The sequence below is a fragment of the Prinia subflava genome, chromosome 3 (assembly GCF_021018805.1).
Source record: "Prinia subflava isolate CZ2003 ecotype Zambia chromosome 3, Cam_Psub_1.2, whole genome shotgun sequence".
NCBI lineage: Eukaryota > Metazoa > Chordata > Aves > Passeriformes > Cisticolidae > Prinia > Prinia subflava.
In genome coordinates, this window is record NC_086249.1 from 101,055,195 (window position 1) to 101,067,314 (window position 12,120).

Consider the following 12,120-nt stretch of genomic DNA (forward strand, 5'->3'; position numbering starts at 1 on the left):
GCAGGTCCCTGCCAGGACCCTGCTGCAGCACAGGCATCCCAGGGGTTCACAGCCCCCTCTCAGCATCCCCTGCTCCATTTTGGGTCTCCTCCAGGGGCTGCAGGTGATCTCTGCCCCCTGTGCCCTCCAGGGGCTGCAGGGCACAGCCACCCCCCCACGGCCTCACCACGGGCTGCAGGGGAATCTCAGCTCCAGCCCTGGAGCAGCTCCTGCCCTCCCTGGGCACTGACCTTGGTGTCTGCAGGAGAATCTCAGCTCAGCCCTGGAGCAGCTCCTGCCCTCCCTGGGCACTGACCTTGGTGTCTGCAGGGGAATCTCAGCCCTGGAGCAGCTCCTGCCCTCCCTGGGCACTGACCTTGGTGTCTGCAGGGGAATCTCAGCTCAGCCCTGGAGCAGCTCCTGCCCTCCCTGGGCACTCACCTTGGTGTCTGCAGGGCTGCTCCTCTCACATCTTCTCACCCTGCTCTTCTCTGGCTGCTGTTACATCTGCACAATAACTTTTTTTCCTTCTTGAATTTGTTATCCCAGAGGTGTTTCCACCTTTTGTAACTGGCCCAGCCCTGGCCAGCAGCAGGTCCATCCTGGAGCTGTCAGAAATCTGCTCTGCTGGACATAGGGGAAACTTCCAGAAGCTTCTCACAGAAACCACCCCTGTAGCTCCCCTGCTTCCAAAACCAGGCCATGCAACCCCAATACAGGAGCAATGTTTTAGAGTCATAACCACTTGCTGGCTGCTTTGAGGGCTGTGAAATGCATTGCTGGTTCTGACACGTTTCTTAGGGGACAGATGCTTTAGGGAGTGTGTGAAGGATTAGTTGAGGGTGTTTGCTTTCATTGTATTTGTGCTCCTTTATAACTTGTAATGCTGAAAGTTAAGCCTACATAAGGAGCACTGCACATTTTAGATGTTTTTCACATGGATGGTTACACTTTCTCCAGTATTCATGGCCAACAGTTTTTGCAACACAGATCCCTTCCTAGGAGAAAACTGGTTCTTCAATTCCATTATCTCTAGCACTGACACTGAGCTAGTGGGTGAAATGAAGTGATTTTGCTCTCCCTTTTCTTCTAGGGTTTTCATGTTTACATCACACAGTATTTGGCACAAGGTCTGTTTCTTTTTATGTTCAATTTGAGCCACCTGCCCTACAGTAGTAAAAACTAATTCTTGAGTGTAAGAGAGTTGGTCATGTATTCTACTACCAATTGGAGTTTGATTTTTTTTGTTATAATTGTGTATTTAAGGCGCTGAGTGGGATTTTTTGCATTTTTGTTTTGTGAGGTTGCTTGGGTGTTTTGTATTTTTTTCTTTTATACTCTCCACTTGTTTACAGAACTTTCTTCAAGAAAAGCTGAAGTTACAGGTTTCAGTATGAAATGCAAAATGCTGTGTTAGTAATACCATTACAACCAAGTCAAAAGGGGCTTCCACAAAAGAAAAGGCTCAAACAACACACGTGACATGACAATATTTATTGATTCTAATTAAGGTTAAAAAAATTTCACAGCTGTCAGATAAAAATATCTGCAGAGCCTATTGAAAAGGGAGCTGAAGAAGGAAACCAAGGGAGACAGTCACCACAGAGGCACTTTAGAAAATGCTACGGTTATAAAAGGCACAAATTCATCACACACACAGCATATATATTCCTGCAAAGTGAAGTCACTCTTTTTAATTTTTTTTTTCCAAAACACAGAGGCAGGGCACCACTGAGCACTGACCTGCACATGACCACAGCAGACACGCTATAAGCGGCAGTCCACGACAACGCCTAAAGGAATTCACTGGAGAGACACTTGGAAAGCACAGAGGCTGCTTTGGCCCTCTCATTTTTACAATCTGTTCTTTAACAGAAGGAAGATCAAGGTGATCTTAAGGTGGTGGAGACAGGAGAGGGAATGTTAGTTCATTTGAACACAGGTCAGGTTTATTAGTGAATATTTGTCACCTGTGATTTGAGGGGGTTTGCTTCTTGCCCAAGAGCAGTGGCAGGTCTAATATTTAATCTTGACTCCCTAGTACTTCCGGAGGTCATACAACTTCTTCTTCCTCAAAAATATGTCTCAAAAAGGGGGAAAAAATCCTAAAATTTCTGCACATCTGTAAAGCCTACTTCAGTGAAACAACAGGCCCACTGTGGACACAGAAAGATTTATTTAAGCCCCATAGTTTCTTGTCCAGGCCATGGGTTCCAGTGATGGACAATGGTCAGAGAGGTACCTAATTACTTGATTAATGTCTTTGTATTGAGGGCAGGTATTCTATTTGGAATCAAGGTCTGCACTGGGGAAAAAAATGCACAAATTAAAGGGAAGACAAAGGGGCTGCCTCAGATTGCTCACATCCTTGTTACTGTTGAGTAGTTTGTACAGTTAGATTTCAAGTACTTTGGTTAACACAGATTTCTATGTCATGACCTGTCATTCTTTGCAATGTACAGTGGCTATCAGAACAGTGTACAAGAAAGTAAATGTCTTTTTTTGTCTTTTTTCTTTTTTTTTTGTAAACTCTTAAGAGCATTACAAAATATGCATGGTAACACAGTTCAGTTTGTAAGAGACAAATACAATTATTTTCATGGTTGTTCCCATAGTACATTTTACAAAGCTGGTAAACTCTTGGAACTTTCATGATAGCAGTTGTCTCATCAAATCTGTTAATAAAATAATACAGCATGACTGGTTATCCATTAAAACAGACTTCATTCCTCTTTTCAAGGGGTTAGCATGAATTTTAATTTCAAAAATGTAAGCCAGTGCTAACAGCTCCCTCTACCCACAGGGAAGCAGCTTGATTCTCTACCTCCATTTGTCAAGTCCCTCACCACGCTGACATCCATGCACACGAGGTGCCACGTATTCCTTTTGTGTGGAAAATGTTGAGAAAACAGCAGCAAATCCTTTTTTTAATCCCAGAGTGGTGGTAAGGTCCACAGCACAATCACAGCAAGACACGGCTGTAAAGACAGAGAGAGCTTCCCTAAAGCTTTGGCAGTCTGCAAGGAAGAAGACAGAGACTTTAGTGTTGATACAGATGGCACAATTCAGACCTCCCAGCTCCAACAGGATTTAGTTAGAAATGAACCTACATCTCTTTTGAGATTCCCTGTCTCACCCACTTTATTTGTGGCAGGATAAGATGAGAAATGCTTTGTAGGATTGCTTTGTTTATTTTCCATCTTTCTTTCGCTTTGAAATGAAGGAAGGTTTATAAGTATACAAATTTTTCAATTTTTTTTAATTGGCTAATCTCATGAAAAGCTTAGGTCATAATTTTGTTCAGTTCTAACTACCCAATTTCTGGTTTTGATTGGAATTTCTTCCCCTGTGGCACACAACATGATCTTGTTAAACTGGGAAAAATTTCTGCCAGATTCAGGAGCAAAGAAGAGAGAAATGCATTTTAGATGTGAATAAAACTGATTTATCCTCATTAGTTTCATGAATTTGCTCCCCTTTAGAGAATGTGGAGTATTTCTAGGGCAGAAGCAGGACCTGAATTCCAAACAGTTATGGCAGAAAAATCATCTGCAAATACAGCAACTCTTTATATGCAATGTATGTATTCACCGTCTAGCACTTACAAATATTGGGGCCAAGACTTTAAAAATGTCTTCCCAAATTTAGGTCCCTGTGTTTATTTCTGGCCTGAAAATTGTGTGAGCTTCAAAAGCTCTGAACTTTCCATTCAGCTTTCAGTTCCTAATTCATTTAGTAAATAAATCACAGGGAGAGAAAGCCATGTAGAAGCTCTCTGCAGTAGGCAAACATCCCAGCAAATTAGAACTCGATGTGATACAACAAGAAGGCCATATGTACACTGCTGCACTCTTCCTCTGCCTTAAAGATCTTTATGCCTGAAAAGTTCCCCCATGCATTTTAAAAGGCTGTTATGAGGCTATTCATTTGTGATAAAATCCAAGCTGCTGCTACAAGATGATGTTTAACCAGCACATCAAGTTAAAAAGAACAAAACCTAAGGGGCAGCAAGCGAGGTGCTGCTCACAGATATTACAGCTTTCCAAGCAGTTCAGTAAATTTCCATGGGACTATTTGGAGAACGAAGTACTGCTCTACACAAGCAAGATCAGATGTTAGCCCAAAAAGTCTGCCTGAGACTGGTGATACAGCTCCTCCACCGTCTGCTCACACCAGTTGCTGAATTTATTATTATACTTCCCTCCATGGCTCTTTACTGCAATCCAATATTTTTACATATAAATTGCTGCTCGTTGGAGAGAGAAGTGTAGCAAACAGGCTCTGAAAAATTCCAGACATCTCCAACTTCATGTGCACTAGATCTTGTACTCATTCATACCTGTGTTTTCCAGTTTCATCTTGTACACAGGTAACACAGCAGAAATATCTAGAACAAGGTACCAACATGCTGGCAAGCAGGCACTGAGGTTTTGGTGGGTGGATTTTTTTTACTTTTCCCCCTCACTCCTGCATAGTGCCTTCTTTATATCTTCTCTTTTTATTTTTTCCCCATTGTTTGAACAGTACCAAGCTAAGGAGAGCAGAGGCACTTGCTTGTGACTCTTGAATCCACAGTTCTCTTTGATCTCACTATCATTTAGATCCCTGATTAATTACAAAAGTGCATAGTCAGTGCAACACAGCACAGCAGGCAGAAGTGGAAGTGCTAATCCCATCAATGTGGTTGTTAGGAAAGACAAAACTTTGAATATGTAAATCTGTGTTCAGCATGAAGCAAGAGTCTGGGGGCAGATAAGTTTGGGGTTTCTTTGTTTTGTTTTGTTTGTTTTTGTTTTATTTTGTTTGTTTAATGTTAACACTACATTTTCAAGGCCATTGTGCCCTAGCAGGCAAGAGACAGACTCAAGGTGCTTACAGGGACAGACTCCACTGGACAGGAGCTCTGCTGTGCCAGGCTGTTGTGAACACATCTGGGGAGCCTGAAATTCTGCCAAACCCAGCAGAACTATTGTCCTTTAGCTCACAGCAGGACATAAATGCCACTGGAAATGCCAGCATCCTGTGGTTGCACTTGCAAAGTTCACATGGATTGAAATTTAAATAATAATTGAATAAAAATTTGAAAATTAAACAATAATTGAAATAAATTTAACTTGGCTTGCCCCTTAGGTGCTCCCTGGGCTCTGGACATCTGAGTAATAAATGAAAACACTAAGTTTCTTACCAGTAACTGGCATGAACTAGCTGATTGTTCTGTAAGCTGTGGATTTCTTTTCTCAGTCTACCACACAGGGAGGCAGAAATCCTTTGTTTACAACTAGAGATTTTGTTGTACAGTACAAATAGGGCCTGTGGGGACTTGGAGTTCAGGGTCTGGTTCTGACATAAGAGTAAAACCAAGCAGAAATCTCATCAGAATAGGCTTTAAAGAGGTATTTTGTCACTTCTGTTCTGAGATCTGGATCAAAATCTCAAGGTGACAACATTTGGCACCCCAGAAATTCAACAACCAAAAGGTTGCTGCTAGAAGTAGGCCTGGGCTCTAGGGGTTCTTCTTCAATATGGATCCCTCTATTATATCCTTTCCCTCCAGTGTATTTTCTCTACTGTTTTCACCTCTTCCTCAGATTTTGGAGACAGAAAAGTCCATGACAAAATAAAAAAAAAAAGAAAATGCCTCAGTTGTGAGGCTTTGAGTTGGCACCTTTTTTCAGTTTCGAAGCAGCAGTCCCCTTTTGTAGGCAAATAACCCAGCTGCAGCCACAGAGGTGAAGAAAGTGGAAAATCCAAGCAGCTTCAGCAGTCCTGGCACAGATGGCAAGTTCCTCTCCCAGAAGGTTGTAGTGATGGGCAAAGCTGGCACATCCTGTGGGGAGAGCATCCATTACCCACATAACATCTTCTCTGTGAGAGAAGGGATATAAATTGAGAGATTCTTGCAGCAGGAACAGAACTGGGCTGAAGTGGTTATAGCTTATCAAAAAGCACTATATCCAGATTTTCTGCTCAGTTAAAGGGAAGAACATACACAGGGAAAGGATTCACAGCCCAGTTAGGAAATGCAGCTCTTTCCAATCCTGCCTTAGAGACTTGTCAGATGGGTTTCTATCCTCTTCCTTCTTTAGGGAAGGGCAATTTTGGTGAATAAGGGAAAGTTTATTGTGGTTTGGTTTAGTGAATTTACATAAAAACAGAGAAAAAAATTATCTCATCAGCAAAACAGGAGAAAAACCCCTCAGTCCATTTTATCTACATAAATACTTACGACTGATTCAGGTTCTGGCTTCCAAATTTCACTGTCTGGGATTTTCCTCATAGCAAACAGTATCTGAAAATAAATAACATTCTCAATAAGTACAATTCAAGACAGAAAAAAAAAGCTGGCTTCAATTGTTGTTTAAAAATGGCAGGATGACTGAGCACATGAATCACAGTGTATTCAAATTTTACAAGAAAACTCAACCTTTCACAACTTATTTCTGGGGAGGGCTGATATTTAATAACACACTCCTCCTCGTGGAACATAGAAACAGTAACAGAAAAATCTCTTTATGCTTAGTTAGTCCATACAAGGTATTGGAATTCAGCCAGTCCCAGGGGAACAGGATAATGTAATTATGACTAAGAGTTATGCAGACACTCATGGCAAAGTGAGGCATGAAGACACCAGCTACAAGGAACAGCTTGTTTTGTAAATTTTATCATGATGTAGGAAGAGGAACAGCATCCTGGGAGTGATGAGAGACCACTACTTTCAGATAGAGAAAAGCAACTTTAAATAAAAAACCTTAGCAATGGGAAAGTTACCATTCAAAGTATCAAAGACAGCAGAGATCAGTAGGATAGCAAAGACTATTTGAAATCATACTCAGGGAAGACAGCAAGATTAGCTTCTTCTACAGTGAAATAAAATGGAGATGGTGATAATAATGTTTTTTCTGTTCCAGGCACTTGTAGATTTAACATCTTTCACGAGGGGCTTTTAGTGTAGACAAGATTCATGGACCCTGTCAACTCTTCAATGCAGGAGAGTGAGAAGCACTGAATTTTTAACATATTTTCCTTTCATAAGTAAATAAGAAAAGGAAAACATCAAAAATGTTACCTCTCAAGTACACTTTTCTACTCCTCTGCTGAGGCCCATGGAGGCTCTGCTGTAATGTCCTTACTTTAGAGAGACCATGAGGCCTCTGGTGCTTTTCAGGAGCACCTTAGGTGTAACTTTCTCAAACGGGATAATTTATGAACAACTGATCTCTGTCCCTTAGGGCAGGGCTATGGGCTAGATGAACTCTTCATATTCCTTCCAGGAATTTGTGTTCCTTGACTAGTTTTTAGCCACAAGGTTCCCTTCATCTCATAAAACAAAGATTGAATTTCTTTTGCTGCTCCATAAACTGTAATGTTCCTGAAAATACTCTGGGAATTGGCATTTTCTCAGAAGAAAAATATCTAAGTCCTTGTTTAGTGACCCTGTGTTAAGGCTGTCTCAGTGGACCATCACTGTTGGAAATATTAAGAAAGGGCCTGGCTTGTTGTGCAGAGCTACAGGACTGAGCTGTTCCCATGCTCCAACAGCCAGGATCTCTCAGCAGGATGATTAACAGATTTGGGAGAGAAATGACTGGGGGAGAATTTGGGATTTCTGTAAAATAAGAGAGAATTTAATCCTAGAAACAAGGTGAGAGTTTGACAAAATAGCCAGAGCCCTTCCTAACATTCCAAATCCAAGTGCAAAACCTTCATCCTTTTTGAAGTCAATCCCCTTTGCAGGGATCTTCATCAAGATCCAGAACACCTGAAGCTGTCAACACTCAGTTTTCATTTCCACTCCAACCACAAGATCTTTCATTTTCCAGAGGACATTTTCCAGTGTCCCCTGAGCACCTGTACCTCTCTGGCTGCTCTTTCTCCAGCCTGGACAGCCCCCTCCATGTACCCACTCCACTCAGTGGCTGTCTCTGTGCCAGCAAAGTAGATCCTGCCCACAGGCTGCCGAATGATCCTGGAGGGGGACAAGCAAAAAGTCACATCAGCTGCATCTGGAAAGAACTGAAATAGCTGGGTTAATGTTGGAATGAAAGTGTTTTAAATGACAGCAAGCACCTGAAGATAGCAGTGGGTGAGTGGAGCTGGAGGACAAGTCTGGGTTGTATTTAATTTCTTACAGTGAACACGCTAGTGTTCACATTTTTTAAATGTTTACACTGTTCATAGGTGAAAATGACAACTATAAGTGAAAAGGACAACTATTTTGAGATGAGACTTACACTATCTCACAGTTTCAGCCCATGGTGTAAGTACCAGTGCCAGGTATTACTGGCACAGTGCAGCATTTTGAAATATATTCCCATGATATTTGAAGCAGTAAGTAAAAAACCAAAAAGCATTGTTTTAACTTTATTTTTGCCAGAATCTGCAATAATTACCATTTTAATTACTTCAAATACTAAGGCTTCCATAAGCTCTTTGTTACAACTGCTTTATTGCTCTAACTTACTTTCAAATTATATGATTAAACTTCAAAAGTATGGCTCTTTTACCACATTAAAACCTGTGTATCTAAATCAAATCACCAGTCTGAAGTAAGTCTTTTTCTTCTTGATAAATCTTATTTTCATGCCAAAAACTTAAGTGGGAGAGGACTGTGTACAACAGCACACAGATCATTATATTAAGCTTCCACTGCTAAAAAGAAAGGAATGGTCCAAAGAAATCACTCATTACCATCAGTGTCATCAAGAACTAACTCTCTGTCAGTATTTTTAAATCACCAGCTAAAGGCTGAAATGGTTACACTGATCTCAAATACCCAAAGCCATTTTTGTAAGCAGAATGTGGAAGATTCCCAACTCCCTTCCCAGACCCTCCTCAGCTGAACTCACCAAATAACAGGAGTGGATAAACCCCCCTAATGATCCTGTACTCATCCATCATAAAGCCCAACGGAGACAAGGGGAAGCTTATCCCATCTGTTTGAAACATCCCCCAGTGATCTTAAAGGTATAAAGCAAACAGTGACAGAGGATTTATGAGCCTTTCTGAGGATATTTATTAACTTGGTCTTATCTTACCACTCCAAAGCCCACTATAAATAGACACTGTACCTTCCATACTGAGTCATGATGCCTGGTGGGAAGTAGGCTGTGTAGCAGCCCCCAGAATACTGCTCTTCACACCAGTTCTTCTCTTCATAATGCACAGGCTGTAAAAGAGAGATTAATTCACTCAGGGAAAGGACAAAGTCTCGAGGAAGTTAATAACAGAACTGAGGAGAGAGCAGAGAAGAACAGCTTATCATTTGTTGCATGTCAACGTTTGACAAGATGAGCACATTTAACAAGTCTCTTAATGCAGCATGAATGCAACACAATAAGCCCTATTTTTTTAAAAATAGGAATACACTGTCTAAAAAACTAGTTAATCTGGCCATTGTAGAGCATAATCCTCTTAATCTGTCAATGTTAATTTACGCTTTGTGCACAAATTTAGGCTTTGAGCCATGCAAACCAAAATTAACCTCTGGTGTATACAGTTGTAATACTTGTAATTGGGTACAAATATATACTGTTAAAAATGCAAAGTGTGGCACTTGCATGGTTCTGTGTACAGCATTGTTGTGTTGAAAGTCATGTATTCTCCAGATTGGTGCCTACAACTCTTAACCCTGTAAATTTGTTCTTAAAAGTAGAAGCAGCATTAATCACGTAATCTAAGCGTGAGATCACACAAACCCCAACAGTCATTTATCTTTACAGGGAAGAGAAGGCAAGGGAAAGGCAAAAGAAAAACAACCCAGCACATGCAGCAGTGGATCTTAACAACTGGTAAGAGAGAAGACACAACACAGACAGAGAGGGAAAGCAAGCCTGTCACGTGTGACAGCAGCTGAGGTTTATGGTGGCAAGCACTGGGAATCCCACCCATGGAGCTGGACAAGAATATATCAACAAAAACATCTTGTAATGCTTCATTAATGTTCATAAAGCTCGTTCTTATCCTCACTGTCAAACCCAAGGCTTGCCAGGATCTTCTGTCCACTCCTCTAGTGAGGGCAGCAAGTGCTCCCACAGCACTTTTCCAAAAAGTACCTTTTCTCACAGTACCTCTTCCAAAGGTACCTTTTCCAGAGATTTTGTGCTTACGTGTAAAGCTTCCTCTGATCCCAGAACCTTTGCATAGAGCTCACACAGCCTCGTCTTCCTGCAAGAGAAAAGCAACAGAAGACTTCAGTGTGAGGAAAGAGAAAATAAATCACTTCCAATATACCCTGCTTCTAAGAGGACAAGTATGGTATCTGCTTGAATTTGAGGTTCCAGCTTTTTAGGATCCCTCCCAATTCATCAGCCTCTGGATCACTAGAAACAACCCAAGTTCCTGTGCTGAGTATGTGCTGACTTCCAGCAGTTTTGAAAGCTGTTCTCTTAAGATAACTCCAACAGCCCAAACCCCCAAATTATCCAAATAGTGTCCAGGCTGTCAGAAAAAAAAGTAGTAAGGCATTACACTTTTTTGTCTTGGCACATATTCTAACTTACAGTTTGTCCCTACAAAAATGCGGGTCTCGATATACTGTGGCTCTCAGGGAATCAGTACTTAATTTCTGCTTATATAAAATTTCCTCCTGTTTTAAGTTTATTAGTCTATAAATCATTGAATAGACTTCATTCTGTAGCAACCCCCAAGTGCAATTGAATTTGTTCCTACAAGCCCTTGGGTCTTACTTTTAGCCACGCTGCACCAATTCCCAAAAGCAAGAGGATCAGGATGAAATAACAATTATGGAAAACAAAGACAGCTCTGAAAAGACATTTACTTCTGGAAGAAAATCCAGTGCTCCTCAAAAAGCCATGCTGGGCACAGAAACACAGGAGTCCCAGCTCTGTGACTGTGAGGGCTGCCCTTTCAGCTACAAAAGCACACAAGGAAACCACACATAATTGCTGTAAGAAGCAACCCAGCTCTACAGGAGCCCAGCTATACCCAGCTGAACCCAAAGAATGCTATGGAAAGAGGATGAAGAGAAACAGGATGACTTGAAGGGGCTCAGAGGTGTCCTCACATGCAGGTTGGAGCTTGAGCAAGAAAGTGGAGGTTGCTGCAGTTGAGGAAGAGCCGTGGCCCTGGGGTGGTTTTGCTGTTGGCAGGTGTCAAGCCCAGCAGCAGCAGGGGAAGGAAACAGCCCCTTCCTTTTGCCCTGGGGCAGAGGACAAGGGTCATCCTGCTGCAGAAGCAGTGAGGGGCCAGGAAGGCTCAGAGAGCCCCAGGACCTGAAAATGAACATTCCTGTGCAGTCAGGGGTGACACAAAGCTACCAACAGCCCTAAGGAAAAGGATGACTTCTCAATTTCTCCATAAGTGAGGTGAGCACTGTGCCCTGCAGACAACCAGCACCTGCCCAGTGTCTGAACAGAACAAAGCCATTTTAACAGCAGGAGCCAGCCAAGCCTCTGCTGAGGTCTGCCCACCAGCTCCCACAAATGCCATCAATTCCTCCTTTCAGGGCAGGCCACAAACACCACAGGGCTCCACAGGAAAGTGAATTATCACATTGGGACTCATCTGCTTCTACTCCTCCCAGCACCATGGCAGGGATGAGAAAGACCCCTCTGGACCTGCCTGTGCCCTGTCCTTTCTCCACAATGACTGGCAGACCCTCCAGGGAGCCTGGAGATGGCAGACCAGTGACTGGTAGGTATTGTCACTTGTGGCCAAGTGCAGGGCTCCACAAAGGTGCAAGTTCACAGCTGTGTGCTAAGAACATTGCAAACACAGATTAGCTACTTTAAGAGAGCTGTGCAAAGAAAAATATTAAGCTTCAGGTCAAGGGCTTATTCAGACTCTTAAGAAATGTAGATATTGGAAGGAATTATTCATTAGTAATAGGATCTTTTTTGACAAGAAAAAAAAAAACCAAACACCAAACAAGCAGTTTCTAAAGGATTGAATTGTATCAACATAAATCAGTCATTGAGGACATTACCCCTAATAAGAGCAATCTTTGCATCTTGCTGGTGTCTCTGCAAGATCTGCACTTTGTGTCCTAGAGAAGTTTAAAGAAATTCTTATTAATGGACTTACGGTTAATACTAGCATGGAACATAACTGCACTACACGGAATATGCAGTGAGTAAAATCCTCATTTCTTGGCTTTGGGCTCAGCTGTGAAATTGCTCTAAG

General features: G+C 41.9%; 1 protein-coding gene across 2 annotated transcripts in view; it reads right to left on the minus strand.

Moving 5' to 3' along the window:
• Positions 1-1,458: 1,458 nt before the first annotated feature.
• LOC134548350 (amine oxidase [flavin-containing] B-like) overlaps positions 1,459-12,120 on the minus strand; it is a 49,264-nt gene continuing 38,602 nt past the window's right edge. The window contains exons 11-16 of one of the 2 annotated variants that reach the window (XM_063393049.1): positions 10,086-10,143; positions 9,048-9,145; positions 7,834-7,945; positions 6,206-6,268; positions 5,645-5,806; positions 1,459-2,957 (exon numbers count right to left, since the gene is read on the minus strand). In XM_063393049.1, coding sequence (XP_063249119.1) covers positions 5,651-5,806; positions 6,206-6,268; positions 7,834-7,945; positions 9,048-9,145; positions 10,086-10,143 — 487 coding nt within the window. In that variant the 3' untranslated portion in view covers positions 1,459-2,957; positions 5,645-5,650. Of the gene's footprint in view, positions 2,997-5,644; positions 5,807-6,205; positions 6,269-7,833; positions 7,946-9,047; positions 9,146-10,085; positions 10,144-12,120 lie in introns of both variants that reach the window. The other variant, XM_063393048.1, reaches the window with a different exon arrangement.